The sequence below is a fragment of the Neolamprologus multifasciatus genome, chromosome 7 (genome assembly GCF_963576455.1).
Source record: "Neolamprologus multifasciatus chromosome 7, fNeoMul1.2, whole genome shotgun sequence".
Taxonomy (NCBI): Eukaryota; Metazoa; Chordata; class Actinopteri; order Cichliformes; family Cichlidae; genus Neolamprologus; species Neolamprologus multifasciatus.
The window spans coordinates 54,006,538-54,023,496 of record NC_140445.1 but is presented as its reverse complement, the minus strand read 5'-3'; the positions used below and the strand labels follow the sequence as shown (position 1 = coordinate 54,023,496).

The 16,959-nt window shown below is 39.4% G+C and overlaps 1 protein-coding gene across 9 annotated transcripts in view; it reads right to left on the bottom strand.

The window, feature by feature from the left end:
* megf11 (multiple EGF-like-domains 11) overlaps positions 1–16,959 on the bottom strand; it is a 78,597-nt gene that overhangs the window by 49,597 nt on the left and 12,041 nt on the right. For 6 of the 9 annotated variants that reach the window (XM_085166840.1, XM_085166843.1, XM_085166842.1 and 3 more), the window contains exons 2-7: positions 12,299–12,427; positions 9,180–9,288; positions 7,849–7,950; positions 7,362–7,462; positions 3,141–3,233; positions 2,960–2,980 (exon numbers count right to left, since the gene is read on the bottom strand). In XM_085166840.1, coding sequence (XP_085022966.1) covers positions 2,960–2,980; positions 3,141–3,233; positions 7,362–7,462; positions 7,849–7,950; positions 9,180–9,280 — 418 coding nt within the window. In that variant the 5' untranslated portion in view covers positions 9,281–9,288; positions 12,299–12,427. The remainder of the gene's footprint in view (positions 1–2,959; positions 2,981–3,140; positions 3,234–7,361; positions 7,463–7,848; positions 7,951–9,179; positions 9,289–12,298; positions 12,428–16,959) is intronic. The other 3 variants (XM_085166846.1, XM_085166844.1, XM_085166848.1) reach the window with 1 other exon arrangement.

The following is a 16,959-nucleotide window of genomic DNA, read 5'->3' as shown; positions in this document are numbered from 1 at the left end:
GGGCGTACATTTTCCACCACGATAGGGGAAAGAAATCTCCAAGAAGGCTGAGGAAAGAAACATTAAAAGCTTCATATGCACATTTCTTCTCCCCGAGCACCAGGAACATATCATTATCTGACTGAATCACATGAAATCAATGATAGTGCTTCATTGCACCTAATATTTTACAAGCGATGGCAGTCACGGCTAAATATACCTTACGACATCTATCTTGATCATTCTTTTTATTTGAAAGCTGTTATTACTGTAGCAAACAGTGACCCGGTGTGACAGACTCATCAAGAGGGATTAAATCACAAGAGCTGAAAAATACGCAGAAATAAAGGAGGGGAGAAAAAAAAGGACCAGGTCATTTCTCTGCAACTTCACAAACGAAGAGTCTACTGCTAAACCCAAGAAACTCATAAGAGTCTCTAAAAAACTTTATATAGATTTTATTCAATAAACTGATAATACTCTACAAAGATTTGATTTCCCGTTTTATCTCATACTGTGTGCTTCTTTTTTTACGCTAACATGTAGTATATTTGCTGCAAACTACAACCAATAACAGCAGTAGCATACATCAGGAAACTAAAATGACTAAAGACATACTGTTCGGTCCCATGAGCAGAGCTCCATCTATCTGAATTGCCATTGCAAAAAAATAAAAATAAATAAATCTGCTGCTGTCCTTGCTTTATTGAACCTAATATTCTTTGTCCATTTTTTTATTTACATGGTGGAATTCCTATTGTGAACATTGTTATTTCTCCAAGACAAACCCTACTGACAAAACAAAGTATACACAGTGGCACAGAGAGGACAAATAGATGCATTTCAATATGAAAAGAAGAGAAAGCAAAAGAACAGACAAAACAAGCACAACATTGGGGGGGAAAAACAGACAAAAGCAAACATTAACAGGTACAGGGCACTCTTTCAATGCCCTAAACTGTTAAATTAAAAAATAAACAACTGATTCATGACAAGTGATTAGGAGAACATTTTCAAGACCACGTTCCACAAACACAATGTGCAGGCATTAGAGCAATCACACTAACCAACAGCGGCAATTAATCATTCATCACTCTGGGAAAACAAAGCCTCCCCTCAAAATACTCAAAATCCACACATGACAGAAAGCAAGCATCACTCATCTGCTTTTTCTGTTTTATGTGTGGTCCACATCTACCAGTGTGTCCTTGAGATGAGTCTGAGACACCCCGGGACTCGAGGCAGGTCACAGGGCAGGTCTGGTCTCAGTGGGAATATTGCTTCAGGCCGAGAAAAAGGATGAAATGTTTTCTGGCTACAGCAGGTGGACAACAGCAGGCGAAAACAAAAAAACAAAAGAAACCAGGCTAGATCTCTCTTCAGCCTTCACCACCACTCCCAGCACAATTTACTGACTTTCTCCCACCTTATCGCCTTCCCTTTTCTGGCAACAAACAGTGCAACTCTTTATTTCCACCACCTGACCCATATACAAAACTGTTTCCTGGTGGGTGCTGCTCCAGAAACAAAGTCCAAGCCTTTGATCCAGCTCCAGATCATTGGCTGAAAGGCTGTCACTTCAGCTTTAGACCGCACAGCATCCCACGGCAGCTCTTCATCTCCAAGCCTGGACGGCACACTTTTTCTTTTTTCTATTTTAATCACATTCACAAATCCTTTGTCATATGATGAGCTCATTTTGCCTTCTCACCAGCTATGGAATTGGCTTTTATGTGAACACAAACACCTCAAGTCAAACATAATAGTGGTAAAATAAACAGCAAATAAAGCATGACATTGATTGTGTTGGAGCTGATTTGGTGTTAATGTGTGTATTTCAGCCCACTTGCGCCATAATATGAACCCTGCATCCATTTGCATAAAGACTTTTACCTAACCGCCTCATCTGTCTGTGCTGAGCGAATGCAGAATTTACAGTGAAAGACAAAAAAAAAACATGCTGCACCATTTACACGAAGGAAAAAGAGGGCAGATTTAATTTAAAAATTGGCACACATTCCTTATTTCGACAGATGAAAGCTCGTAAATGAAAAAACCTGGAATCATGCCTGGTATGGAAATCTAAAGTTATGAATAATGCCTCTGTCTCAATCATCAAGTCTGTTTTAACAAGGTGGATTAGCCAAGCGCCTGCAGGCTCAAACGCACACACGGCTGCACTCCTAACCAACTAAGAGTGGGACAAGAGTCCCCGAGGGCCCTGAACCTCACACATCCTCCCTGTTGGACCCTCACCAGTCTGTAGGAGTGAGCAGCAGCAGCAGCAAACAGCTCAGGCTTGTCATTTATGCCCATGAATCCACCTCCGATAGGCCACTGCTGCTGCGCAGGCAGCTGATTTACACACAGTTGCTAATCAGCGAATGGCTCTCCTGCTAATGAAAACTCATAGATCTATACAATAGCACTGCTGATTTGATTTTATCTGCCATAACTCATTCCTAAATATGCAACGGTTAAATGCAACTGGGAGTGGAGAGTTGAAGTTAAGAATTAGAGGTCAGAAATGTTGATGCAGGAAATGGTGATATGTTGCCATGGCTATTGCTATATTTGTCCTGACCTAAGTATTAAAGGCCTTCTGTATCTACATTTCTCTGCTGGCATACATTTCACAAAGGAGAAAATAGACTCTTCCCTCCTGCCTGAACTCAGTGACACTCCAGCATTTAGTTGATTGCAGGATGAATATGTCTAACTCCACCCTCCCATCCAGCTCTGGGTGCTGAGGAAACCCCAGTAAATAGAAGACCAATACAATGGCTTGTTTCAGCTTGGCACTGATTCATCATCGCACTGAACAAGCCACGGGCATCAGTCTAATCATGATTAAGACCATAACAGAGAGTTTTGTAGACACGGGGGGAGGGGGGGGATGCAACCATCCATCCATCCGCTATATTCATCAGGCAAATCACTTCCACTTCCAGCAAATGAAAATGAATTCATTGTAACTTACCTGTTCCATTGGCTGTGCTTGCTAAGAAGAGAGGATACAAAGCTGAGCAGCTTTGAGGTAGATGGGCATTGTGGCAAAACACACTGAGAGCAAAGTCTTATGGACTAACTGGCTGTGAAGCCATTTAGAAATAAATGGGTCTAAATGGTTAACTGGAAAATTAAAAGAAAAGTGCCCTCACCACTGGAGCAGTCCAGTCCTCCCCATCCGGGCTCGCACTGGCATGTATCGGGAGACACACAGCGACCGTGGACACACTCCTCTGTGCACAGAGCTAAAATAGACAAAGACATTTCCTCATCAGCACAGTTTATAATTGCATTGAAACACACACACACACACACACACAGAGTGTAAACCGTCATTAAAGCACCAATAAACAGCATAATGAAAAGCACCAAGATAACAGCTGAAAGAGAATGGCCCATAAAACTGAACACTCAATATCTCCTGAATACCATCAAAGGACTGAATCTTAGCTCTGGCGCTCATATTTAACATCCATCTCAGCTACTTGACAATAGGCTAAACGATTCGTTAGCAGCCAAAGTCCTTGGTCAACACTTGGTTTATCATGTAGTTTTACTTTCCACAATGACTCGCTATCGGCAGATCGAGGCATGACGGAACAAGCTGTAAATCCTCCCTAATTTGATCAGCCAGTGCTTTGTCATATAGTGATGCTTTAATGTAGCAGGTCCAGGCACTGCAGTGTTTACTAAGTATGTAGTTTTCTTGATCATTCATATTGAACAACACAGTGCCCAATTGATTGGGCTGGCATTAGTATTCTTGCAAGTGTGTTCACAAAAGTTGGATTTTTTTTTTTCTGTGAGCTGGAAAATAAAGTGACCCATGTGGATTTATTTTTTCCACAGTGTTTCAAAGTAAGAAGGAAAAGGATGGCAAAAATAGGTACTTAGCATTAATAACTATATGGCAGCCAAGGTCATCTGGCCAACAGGGTTAAGACAGACAGGCTCTTATCTGAGGAAGGAAACACGACGAGAGAGAAACTCCGCCTGATGGGAATCAGCAGTCTTCTAACATGGCCTGTGGAGGGATAATACGCAATCCAAGGGCGGCAGAGCAGACAGTCCATCCCCTTAACTGATCAGAGCTCATCCAACACTCCATCCAAGTTCTGCTTCCTTTGTTCCTTATTTTTTTTGTGATGTGGTCAAAAGTGAAAAAGGGACAGGGGATAGCATCTAGCAGTTTTTTTCTTAACAATATAAGTCCTGTGTTCAACACTATGGCACCCATCCTGCAGGCACAGAGGTCAGGGGGAGCTGGCTGCAGGCCTGAACAGTGCCGCTATAGATTATCACTCAGTCAGGCTTCGATTAAGCTCCACCACCAACTCAAAAGATGCAGCAGGAAAGGAGAAATAGGAGTGAACGCCAGACAGCAACAAGCTGGCGCTAATCGCAGAAATGCTCCCACGGCAAAAATGGTAAACCAGAGATTGAAAGATAATTCAGGGCAGATTTTCTGAACATCACTCTGGCAGAGAACTGTCTAATTACAGTAAGCCAGCAAAAAGAAAAGGGGGAAGAGCTTCAACATTTGTGCTGACGAAGGTAGTGAGATCGACTACCTGTAATCAATGAGCCCACAGTATGCAGAGTATTCAAAGAGAAGAGGAGACGAATTCAATGTCACCACGATGAGTTGATTTCGTTTAGTTTCAATCAGCAAATTCTGATCAGCGAGAACAGGGAAATGCAAATGTGTCACATCCTTTAGAAAAAAGAGAAATATGGAAATGAAGTTTTGAATATGGGAGAAAGGATAAAGCGCACCCTTCTCCTGAGATCTGAACCGGTGTACTGAAGGGATGGCATAATAAAGTAGGAGGTAGGTCTTTCATTTTAATTGAAATTCATGAATCACTCTGCCTAACTCATGTCTAAGGAATCTGTTGGAAAATTGAGTCTTTCATCTAGATAAAAGGCTAATCTAACTCATTATGCAGAGGTGTTATCAGGACGGGGAACAATGGAGCTAATTGGTGATTGTCATGCAGTGTTAATAAATTTAATATTTTTACCCAGGAAAACCGCAATCTTTTAAAATGTTGGATATTATAAATCTTTACTGTCCCTTCCTGTTGTGGAAAGCTTTCCTGCAGTAACCAAAAGAAAAAAAAGGGTCTACCAGTGCCATTTTTTTGCCAGTGTTTATGATTCTTGTAGTCGTAGTGCTTTGTAGTGGAAAAAGCTTGAAACAAGGTGATGCAGCTGATGGTTGAATCATTCCAAGACAGGTGCCAGCAGAACCTATCAAACAACTTCCTGCATAACTTCTTTTCCGGGCCTCTGTCTAGCACAGAGACGATTTATTTTAAAACTGTGTCTTTGAAGCATTAAAAAAATGCAACAAAGCCAAAAATGAAAAAGAAATCAAAGGCGCACGATCCCTTTCTGGAGCCAAATCTCATCATCTTACTGATGGTGAAAGCTCAAATGTGAAACTTATCAAAACCTGACTAATTCTGCAGCGAAGGTCTTTTTTAAAATGGACAGGCAAGAGTCACGCAGGAGTCATCTGGCCTAAATGTTTTGCGAAAAGAGAGACTCAGAGCCCCGCAGAGCCTGTCAGCCTCAGAAGATATTACGAGCTGTTGTCATTAGTGAGCTCATCTTGCTTCCTTTGCACAACTGTAATAATCATGCTTATTAGGTGGGAAATGAGTTCCTCACATCCTCTACATAGACTAGTTACATATTAAGCTAATGACTTACGACAGATCAAAGGTCACAGAAATAATAAACACCTCTCATTGGGAACTTCAAGCACTAATTAGAAAAAAGCAGATCAAAGTTCAGCGTGTCATGGAGCGTTAAATGTTAAAAAAAAAATCACTTCTTACAGACAAAACAAAACACAACAACAAAGAAAAGGCATCTTTTAAGAGTGTCGGAAGCATTAGCATTTTGTGTGTTTCTGTAATGCTTGCTCCACATCCCCAAATTCATTAACTGCCTCTCACTGGAGCTAATGTGAGCGCTGATGTGGTGCCATATGACAAAAAAAAGAAAGGAGGCAGGATTAAAAGGCAACCCCTCTTGAAGCTTTTCTGACTCTTAATGAAACAGACTTCATGGGGAAAAGCTACACTAAACTAACAATACACAAGGGAGGGATATTTTACATTCAGTAAACAATAAAATGTCTCGAAATAGATGACTTGAGTTAATTTTGGTTCGATTTCCTCTATAATGCCCCCTTTTGTCACTGCATGCAAAACAGCTTGGGGAGTACAAATCTCTTAATCCTAGTAGTGAGAGTGCTAGGATTAAAAGAGAGCAGTCTGCAAAGCCAGCAAAAAGCAAAAACTGCCCTCTTGGCCCCTATCAACTCAATCTCCTCTATTCACCTGACACAGGCCACAATGGCCTGATACTGTATTATACAAAAAAATAAAGCACGCTTATTGATAAAGACGAGCCAAATTCAAGAGGCGGCATCGCAGTTAGCAGATTCACCTTGTTAACACCCTGAAAAGACTATTAATGAACAAATGTCTCTGTTGTCAGTTAAATGGTTAATGAATGCATTATTGATCAGTCTGCTCCTCACTTCTCCAGACCCCCATATAATCACACGGGCTCTCACTCTTTGTTGGCTGACTTCCTGGGGAGCTGTTACCCCGAGGCTAGGAAAGCTTAGACAAGGACAAGCTCAGCTGTGGTCAAAGAGCACACGGTGGGGTTACTATATCAGAAGCTAGCTCATGTTGCAAAAGATGATGAAAACTATTATTGAAGACCAATTTTAACTAAATTCTTTTTTAAGGCAAATGAAATATTCAGTGTGGTCAGCGTAACAAATACTGTGAATAGCTTGCAAAAGTGTTCAGTTGAATGCGTGCGAGTGAAATTAGACATTGAAGCTATTGAATTGACAGTGAATGACTGTTTTAAGCGCACTGTTACAACCTAATTTTCAAGGCCCTTGCTCTTTTAAGTTATTGAAGTCTGTTGTGGTTTTATGGTGGGTGCTATACATCCTTGGTCTGTAACCAGTATGCTCTCGGCTCGTTAATTTTTCTCATTGTTATACAACTTCAATTAAGCTACTCTAACAGAAAGAGCAAAGCAGGGAGCAGACCATGTTGTAAAACAGTGAGTGACCTTATTAAATCATGCTCAGTCATTTTAAATTGACTTAATCCGCATATTATACATGGTGGCACGCTAGCAAAGAAGGCAGGAGTGGATTGCTATTGAGGGATCAGACAGGAGACTTGGGCAGCAGTGGCCTGTACGGAAGTTGCGTCTTTACTTGCACTCAGACTAAAAGTCAATCCTAATATTTTATTTTCTTAAAATCTCCTGCAGATACGACCTGAAATGTCGTGAGCAAAGACTTAGGAATTAAAAAAAGGTGCACTCACGAACACATAAGTCTCCGCTTTCAAAGTAACCAGGGCAACACTGCGAGCGGCGCCTATACATGGTCCTCACTCCCCGCCGGTAAGCTGTCTTATAGCTGATCCTGAAAAAGCAGACACACAGGGACAGCTACGTGAGGTAAAGAGTGATCCTTTCTGAAGGGCAGGAAACAAACAAACTCGAAACAGTAACTTAATGTCTTGTTGTTATTTGTCATTTTATCAAAGTATGCACAGAAAAATCATTCTTAAGTGGAATTTTACCCCCAAATAAAAATCCGCTTGTAGGAGGTCTCTGTTTACTCATTTAGTTGAGTAAACAGAGACTTCAACCTTGATGAAGCAATTAAGACATAACGTCTTCAAAACAACACAATTACAGTCACTGGCATCCTCTGGGGGTACAGTAAAGGTTGTGCTACTTAAAACAAAACAAAAAAAAACAAGTAAACTATAATAAGGAAACAAATTCTGAGACCTACAAACTCACCTGTGCTTTGTGCATTTAAACCAGTTGAGGATGTCTGTGCATCTAGTGTAATAGATCTGGTCGAATGGGTGAGCATAGGATTCCTGGACAGTCACCGCATAGCTGAAAGACAAATGTTTAAGGACACCAGTTGCAGAAAAAAGGACTGTACCATACTTGCTTGTACTCTGGCTTATTATTTCTACCCCTTTAAATTGTGGTAGAGATTTAAAATGTATTCACTTCAAAATTTTAGATTCAGATGCTGTGCTCTTTACTTTTTACATTTATTTGACTCCTAGAATTTTCAGTATGGTTTCAGATCTTAAATGTAAACAAGCGCCTAATAAAGTATTGAAATGCCGGTCCTATAGTCTCCAATAATTTTGGCTTTCAGTCCCTGCCGCAGGCACAAAAGAAAAGCAGCCATTAGTCTGGGCTTCTTGTCATCTATTAAATGTCTGAGTGTTGTAATAAGCTCTACCTAGGAGACATTTACCCTTTAAATTTTTTACATGGTTTGACTTAAATAACAATTTTAGAAAAAAATGGTGAAAGGTGGCATTATTTAAAAAAATATTACAGGGAAGTCAAACATTTTAAATATTTGAGCAGCCAAACTTCTTTTTTGTGAATCATCACAAAAAAAATCATTTTTTAAATCACTTAGACCTAACCCTACTCTAACCCTAACCCTATTAAACTGGGTCAGGTTTTACCAGCTATAACAATAAAATGCTAATTATTAAGAATCAGAAAGTCACTGATGCCATTTTCAACACAGTGTCGTTTTCCTGCATAATGAAGCTTTGACTTTAAAATAAAGGGTATGAAAACACTAAAAAAAAGTTGATATTTATGATATATGGTCTGCGGATATTGGAGGACCTAAAAGCCATAACCATACTGCCCACTTAGGGAATCCATTTAGATGCCAACAAGGTGGAACCACAAAGTACCCTCACCTTGGTCAGGCAATAATCCAGATAATATATCTTCACAGCTTTCTTTCCTCCCCTTTGCGCCACAGACAGAAATTATTCCTGCTTATTTCTCATAAGTGACACTGCCCAGCAAAGCTAATAATTATTCAGGCTCTGTGGCATTTGCGATTGATTGGGATGAGAGTACACTGATCAATCTGCCTGTGTATTTCATTTGAAGCAGCAGCACCTCCCATCTCTCCGAGCTTGGCAACTTGAGCCGCTGTGAGATCAATACTGCTGTATGGACTTTGACAATAGATCAGAACTTTGGTTAAGAGAAGATATACTGAAAAAGTTTCAGAAGTGACAACGTCACTCATACGAATCAGCGTTTTCAGACGATTAAATACAAGGGAATGTGCTTACCTCTCCCAGTGGCTGCAGACATTGGGGTCATCTGGGTTGAGACTCAACGCACTGGTGGTGAGCGCAAGGAGCAAGGCCAGCAGAGGAACTGATGACCCCATCCTTCACTCTGAGAAGGAAACAGGGAGGAAATGTAGACAGTTGGGTGGTAAATGATAATTTCATTACATTTAAAGGAATAGTTTGACCTTTTAAAAACTGGCTTATTTTATTCCTGAGAGGTTTATCACATTAAGCTTCATTTGCTTGTTTGTATGTTAATGTGTTTTGTGTATAACAAGCTGCTTGAAGCTAATTGCCCCTAGTGGGATTAATAAACTTGTTTGTATTATATTGTGCCAGTTTGTTCGGTAAGGCTGATGTAATTGCAATTTCCAGGTTCAAATGCTTTTGATGACAAACACAAGCGTAAACTCTCCAATTAATTCATCAATACTCTGAATACTCCAGTATTGTGATTGTCTAGCCATTTCTCAGGTGGAATAATCAAGGGTACAATATAAGCATCAAAAAATAACAGTATTTAGAGGTTGGGAATAAAAAAGGTTAGCAATAGGCTGTGCAGTTGGTCTGTAGGTTTTTGGACAATGACACCAGGTTTAATGTTGAGCTCGATCACAGCTGTTCAGACCTTTCTATTTTTAAGTGTCTTATAATGGTAGACATTAGAGATGCATGAGTGGCGACACAAAGTTCCCCAAAGTAAACCATGGGGGATAACTGTGAAAAAGTTTTTATATCAAACAATCTAATCAGACACTTAAATCACCCTCACCCAGATTAACATGGACATAGCTAACAAAGGGAAAGCTGCTCAAGCTGCTCAGAGGCAGCTGCAAGTCAGCAGCCTCGGTATTAGCAAAATGATCAAAGAAGTTATGAGGAAAATGATGGAGATGGATGAAAAAAAAAGAAAAAAGGGTTGGTGTCTGGTGAATTTAAACAAATTGGAAAAATATGTAAGTGCAATTTGTTTTGTTATACAAACTTGTTGCACCTGCTTTTGTTTGAGGTAAAAATATATCAGGTGAATGTTGGTGTACAACAACTCACGTTCACTTAATTATTTATACCTTTTTTCAGTAGCAGAGAATTGTTCATTGTTTTGAAAATTGTTTAAAGGAGAGAAGATTCTGTTTCTTTCTGTGGTTTTGGGAAAAATGTAAAGTTTAATAATTTATTTTATTATGAGAATAATATTTTACACTGAAGAAAAGTCGGTTTTTTGTTTGTGTATGATCTCATTTGTCATTCTTAGAAAAAAATTGCAATTGGCAAAAAGTCAGTATAAGCATGTTAAAAAATAAATAAATCAGAAATTTCAATCAAAAATGTACAACTGGTGAATCTCTACTACATATGGATGGTTACCATGGATATGGCTATTGACTAAATATACAATATATCTGGGATACTATTGTTTTGTGGGACTTGAAGTTTGACTTAAGTGGACTATTTAACTCTCAAATACACCATAGCACTTTTTCCTCTGAGGTACTTAAAAGGACACAAAACCTAAATTTTTAAATATCATTATTTTTTCAAACCCTTTAGTGGTAACTCTGTCCATAGAGTAAGACTCAACTGTGCTAAGCTAAGCTGACCAGCCGTTAGCTATAGTCCCATATAGTGGTGCATTTTCTTAGTTTATTTCCCATAAAAACACACCAAACTATTTTATTTAAGTAGTTTTCACCTTGAAAACACCTCATATGCAATGTTCAATGGACACCTACTGTAGCAGCAACCTTTGGACCTTCTATATAGACGTAAAGTGTCTGACTCGTGTTTTCTAGGAGCAGCTTGCATGCCATTCAGAAACAAAAACAGAAAAAAAAGTTTTTATTCCACACATAAGAAAATGGAATCCTGGTTATATAGCTTTGTTGGTAAACTGTGACAGTCAGAAAACTATTGCTCCATGTCCCGCATCCTTGATGACCTTCTAAGATGCATATGCTGGCCCACCAATCTACTACATCTGCCTAGACTACAACAGAACAGATTCACAACAGCCAGACGAATTAATGGAGCATAATATCCTAAATTACAAAATAAATTTACATAATCAAGATCAACCATTACAATTGGTGCAAATAGAAGATCATAATAAAATATTTAAATGTGGCTCAAGCAGAATATTGGGCTAAGTTATCTATGGCTCTAATATCTACAGAAATGAAACCACCCAGTGACAGAGACAAACAGGCTGTTTACCCAATCAGGATTTTTCATTAGGCAGAAGAAGAGCACATATCATCAACAAAAGTGACAATGACAGATTAGGTATAGTAGTCCAGGTATAACACGTGCATGACTGACACAGCAAATTTCCGTTTTGCACAGTAGTAATAAAATACACAAGTATGAAGTACACAGAAATGTTACAGCGTGGCATTTTGACCAAAAATAATGAATTGTAATAGATTCAACATGATGCGTCTTTGTACAACTCAACATGTAGTGATACATCCATGTGTGGGCTGCGTGTGCTCTGCATGTGGTTTGCTGTGTTATGGGGATGTGTTCGATACTTCAGAGTGACTGTATCCAATAACGCACAAATTCACATGTTCAGCTAATCTTCTGCATTGATAGATGCATGTAGTTCACTCACATGTGAAAGAAAATCAATCAGAGCTCCACTTCCTCTGAGCAGCAGTTCATCTGAACAGGCAGAGGTTAAAGCCATGTTCATTTCCTTAACAGGATGATTAATCAAGATACACATGTGTTATGGGCTACAGCTGCTCTCATATTCAAGCCCTGCTCTGAAACAGTCGGGTTATACGCTACTACAGGGACACTGCTTGATGAACCAAAAAGCTTTTACTGTTTCTTTGATTAGACCATCTTCCTCTGCCATTTAATCTGAATGACTGTGGACAAGCTCAATATTTTTTTTATTTTTTTTTTTAATTGTTCTCAATCACTAGTCTGAAAGGGGGTTAAGAGGTAATAAAATTGGGATTATCCTAAATATGTGGCAAGATTAAACAAATCAATGACTATTAGTAAGCTTTAGAGTGAGGTCTGCAAGCAAATTAAGTGCCACAGTGCCCTCAAATGAGGAGACAGTGACAGATCTAATAGCCAGAGGCGTGTGGCCTAAAGCTCACCTAATCTTGCAGCCTGTGGTCTCTGGGTGTTTTCGGTGGCTGCTGAGGGGGCTCGGGAAGCAAAAAAAACACAGAAGTGCCAGTGCGCACACATACACTTGCTGGGTGAGGTGATGACAGGTCGCAGATCTGTGGGAGAGAAGAAAAATAATGAGCTTATGATGACACACAGAAGACACATGCTTCCTTGCTCGCTCTCACATGGACACACGCACACAAACTCATAAATTTCTTATGGGATCAAGAGTCTCAACAGGCATATAGTTCAACAAAAGCTGCTCTTGAAAGGCCAGTTTACGCTGCGCAGCCTCCACATTCGAGCACGCGGTTCTCATTTCCACCTACCTGGTATCCACATCCACACTAACTTACCCACAGGAATAAAAGCCTGCATTAACTCAAGAGGGGCTAATACCGTGAACTCTCTTCACGTTTCAAACTCTGTGAGTGGTTCGTCCACAATGTGACAGGATCACATTAACTGTGATCATTAACAAAGCCTACACAAGGTTTATTGCAATAATTTGGAGAACATTCATGTGTTTATCATTTTTCTCATTACATGGCTTTCGCTGGAAGGTCAGAGTGTAGGTTTGAGATTTTTCCGTCCTTCATTTGCTATGAATTCTAAATTAAGATGCAAACACAGCCACAACAAAATAAAGGCTTAATAAATACTTTAACATCATTTCTTATTCATGTAAATAGTTTCCAAGGCTAAAGTGAAGACTAAAGAATTACTGTAGATCCACTTATTACGTCTGCTGAACATTAACTCGTTTAGAGATCTATGCTAGTCTGAAGCAATTTTAAATTTGCAGCACAATTATACAGCCGGTGAACAAATACAAAACAATGCACTCCCACTGTTATTACAACAAGCATCAAGAGAATGCTTGATTTGATTGGGTTAAAATTATCACCGTAATTATTAGGTTTGTGGGGAAAAATAATCCATACAGCATAGTATTGCAATATTTTGTCTATGGATATTATATTGATACAGAGACACCAAATATTGATATTTTATTAAATAAATTAAAATACTGTGGGAATATTAAGAACAAGGCTTGAGTAAGCTTACATTAAATTAGCTGGGTGCACTTAGCTTGACAAAGCTATGCCTATATTCAGAGCAAGCTAATGGGTCAGTCACACAAGTAAAAAATAGGATGGAAATCTTGCATCTACAATAAAGGAAACAAAAAAGAAAACTCAGTGGCTACTTTGTGATTGTTTTGAATTTTTTCACCAAACTGTTGATGGTGTTGCACACTATTGATCACAAGGTCGGCTAAGAGGAGGCAAACTTTCTCCAAACAGTCACAGTCTCACTTGGGATGACTGCAGTCACTCTCAGAGACGTTGTTGAAGGTTTGCAAATAATCACTAATTTCTAATTTATAAATGCTGACAGATAGCCAACATGTTGCCATCAGTTTGAATGAGTCTTTGTCAATGAGCCAACTTGAGGGGACTCGGCTCAACTGGCTGCCAGCTGGTTGTAGTCGGGTTATATTTCTATAGAACAGGAAGGCTGCTGTGCACAAATGTAACAGTTAAATGTACATTTATGTTAATTGTGAGTTTCCATCTATGTAAACAACAGATGTGTGATTTTTGATGATTTATCACAATTACATGCTGTATTATCAAAAACAGATTGGATGTAATAGCCAACTTGATCCCATTTGGTTGCTGTCAGACTGATATCAGACTGACTGTCTCTTACGGCAACATTTAAAATAACAGTCTCATTTTGCAGCAAAAAAAAAAAAAAATGACTGAAGTGAGATCGTTTTTTTTTTTTCCTTTAACTATCAAAGGCAGAACAAAATGCAGTGGCCAATTTTGATTGGAAATCAAACCCTACGTGGAGATTTAATTCCAAATCCTAGCAAATCCTGTTAGATCTGGACAAAATCTACCTCCGGTGAGATATATGTGTGCAGCGCAGCATGCGTCAGTAACAGCTTAGTGACATTAAAAATGTGAATGTCAAGGACAAAGACCTAGTTAACATTTTGCAATGCCTGATCACATGTTTGCTATTTCCCTTAACATGGATTTTAACATTAGAATGCATTGTTGGGGGCAAGCAACACGCCCTTTAATTAATGTTGAAATAACTTCTCTTCATTGCTGATTCTACGTACAGAGAGCACTGCATAAAAGACAAGCTGGATGAATATGACGGTTATCACTCGGGGCTCTCCTGTATGACTTCGCACTGTATCTGCTCAAATCCCTGAAAATAGATTCCCTCTTTTTTGACGAGAAAAGTGTTTACACCAACAAAATGCTCTCCAGAGACCTCACTCAACCTAAATGTATTTCACTTCTGCTCGTCACCACTTTGATTACTGTGACAATGAAACCTTCCCACCGCTGTGCTGCTCCCAGTGAAAAAACAGCTGAAATAGCAACATCATTTAGGTACCGAGGTTAGACGAGTGCAAAGAACAAGAGGCAGAGTATAGTGAAGGTGTGTGTACGTGATTATATGGACTTCTGAATCTTGACAGGAACACCCGCAGTTTACATCGGACACCTGCCTGCAGAAACATTAAGTCCGATGAGACGGAGCCACCTTTGTCCCTTGCACTGCCTATCAGCGGGGACGTCTGCGTGATTAAAGCCAGTGTGTGACTTATTAAAGTGCAGTGCAATTAACCACCCTGTCCCCTGGCTGACCAACTCCTGCACTCTTCCATGAATGATGCTCAGCAGGCATGACTGACTAGCACAAGTTAGCTCACCTCCACTCTGTGGGCCCCCTGCCGCTTTCAGGACCCTCTTAGTGCTAAATTTATCACAATGCTCTGTTTCTGCTAGCTTGTGTGAATTTACATAATCTAAAGCAGTCAACAAAAACAATGGCATCGCAGCCTTATCTGAGGCAGCGTTAGAGAACGCCGATCAGTCACGAGCTTCAGCCTGTAACATGTCTTTGCACAATCAGCCTATTATCACAACTTCAAGCGGAGGTCTCGTATACAACTTTTATGAGAATTCTTCCAGCCACTCAATCCGTTTTGTAATAACTACTGAAGGATTCCCGCAGCAGCCTAATCTGAAGTGATCTAAAGGTTACAGCAGTAACCACGCAGCACAGAGTGCCAATGAGATAAGCCCCACTGCTGGCCACCTCTATCTCTTGCTGGGGGCTGTGAGTCATTAGGAGTCAGGCCTCATTACAGAGGCCACAGTGTGGCACACTGTACGCTCTGGTTCCCCTGGTTTCAGCCAAATACCTGAGTGTTAAGAAGCCAGAAAGAGATGGTTTCTCTGCAGGTACAACAAAACTACAAAAACCGGGTTCTAAAATCTGCTTATGAGTTGTATATTTGTATGTATATTTCAAAGCTTTATGATAGTGTTCTAATGAGAACCAATAGTAACTATAATCTGAGGGTACTGGTGCTTTATTTTTGAGCATTTGCTACTTTATACTCAATTATATTCAAAGTTAAATTATTATAAATACTTTTGGTAGCACGTTATAATAATGTCACACTATTGAGCATTATTAAGGTATTAGTAAGTACTTAGTTCATCATTTATATAGCATTACTCCTCCTTAGTGTGCTATTTATGAATACAGATATATTATTAAGACTATGATTGGCATCAGAGTGTGACATTATTAATATATAAAGTGCTACAGGAAGTAGTTATTTTGCTGACTAAAACTTCTGACATCTTTATGTTTTCTACATATTTTTTGCCTGTGACCTAAATTGCTATAGATTTAACAGTTTTTTATTTCAAACTTGCCTCCGCCTCAAATCATGAGACTAAAATACTGTTTCCCGTATCATATACCTATTAATAATATCAAATAATATTAGTATAATAAAAGTTTGCTCCCAACAGGACCAACATAATGAGTGCTTATGTTTAAGAACAGTTTCCTAATGACAGGAGTGACTTGATTGCACGTTTGAATGCTGGTTATTTTTACATTTTTGTATTTTTACTTACGTTTTTTTGTGTGTGTGTGTGTGTTTTGGGGGGGTTTTTTTTGTTGCTTCACATTACTTGTTCTGTTCCTCTCTATACACAAATCACTTTAAAGAGACTAAGTGCATGCACTAGCATGGCAAGAGTACTGAAGTCATAAAGCCCGAGAGAGTGTTTGTCGCTGCATTTATGGGAATCTCAGTAATGCTGACAGGATGAAGTGGAGCCAAGGCAGCAATGCCTTATACCTGATCTCTCTCTCTAGGGTACTTCTCTATTTATTACACTTCAGTGATTAGGAATGCCAGCTTGACATGATCCAGCCAAGGATTAATTTCACAATCTCTCAATCTCAGGCTGGATACTCGCCATAATACTGCTTAGTTATGGTTATGGACATTAGCAGTTCAACTCATTTGAGAGGACAGAGGGCATACTGTGATTATTTTATACAGGCCAGAAAAGAAAAGTTCCCCCTGCTTTAGCTATAGGCATTTGAATAAGATTTTTCAATCAGAGAGTCAAGATGGACAGGAAGACAGACGCGCAATATTCCTATTATTAATATGCATTAATATGTATGTAGTTGCCCACGAAAAACTGCTGCTTCTTGCTGCCACAGCACCTCACTGTACATTTTGCCTCTGGTGAAGTAGTGTATTTAAAAAACAAAAAATAGACAAAAGCAGCCATTTTAT